This window comes from Antrostomus carolinensis, unplaced genomic scaffold, assembly GCF_000700745.2.
Source record: "Antrostomus carolinensis isolate BGI_N321 unplaced genomic scaffold, ASM70074v2 scaffold8273, whole genome shotgun sequence".
Lineage (NCBI taxonomy): Eukaryota > Metazoa > Chordata > Aves > Caprimulgiformes > Caprimulgidae > Antrostomus > Antrostomus carolinensis.
Window position 1 is genome coordinate 72,326 of NW_010304488.1, and position 241 is coordinate 72,566.

At 51.0% G+C, this 241-nt stretch overlaps 1 protein-coding gene across 1 annotated transcript in view; it reads right to left on the reverse strand.

Moving 5' to 3' along the window:
* The window catches only part of LOC104522240 (aldo-keto reductase family 1 member B1), a 9,082-nt gene extending 8,929 nt beyond the window's left edge, over positions 1 to 153 (reverse strand). Inside the window, exon 1 of the mRNA XM_010164474.2 lies at positions 139 to 153. Within this exon, the coding sequence (XP_010162776.2) occupies positions 139 to 153 (15 nt within the window). The remainder of the gene's footprint in view (positions 1 to 138) is intronic.
* Positions 154 to 241: the final 88 nt, after the last annotated feature.

The window sequence follows — 241 nt, forward strand, 5'->3', positions numbered from 1 at the left end:
TTTTCTCCCAGGTTTGCCCATGTTTTTTGCCAGTTTAACTTCCCCCCCCCCAAAGCAGCTTCGAGGCACAGGGCTCCCGTTCATCAGTGACTCCATCCCCGGGCTGCCAGCTGGGCCAGGCAGCCTTTTGCAATTTACTTTCGTTTCTTTCATGTTCGTTTCTTCTTTTGCTTCCCTTCCTCTTTATTTTGCCTCCTTCCACCTTCTTCGGCCTCTCTTTTAATATCTGCCTTACCCCCCC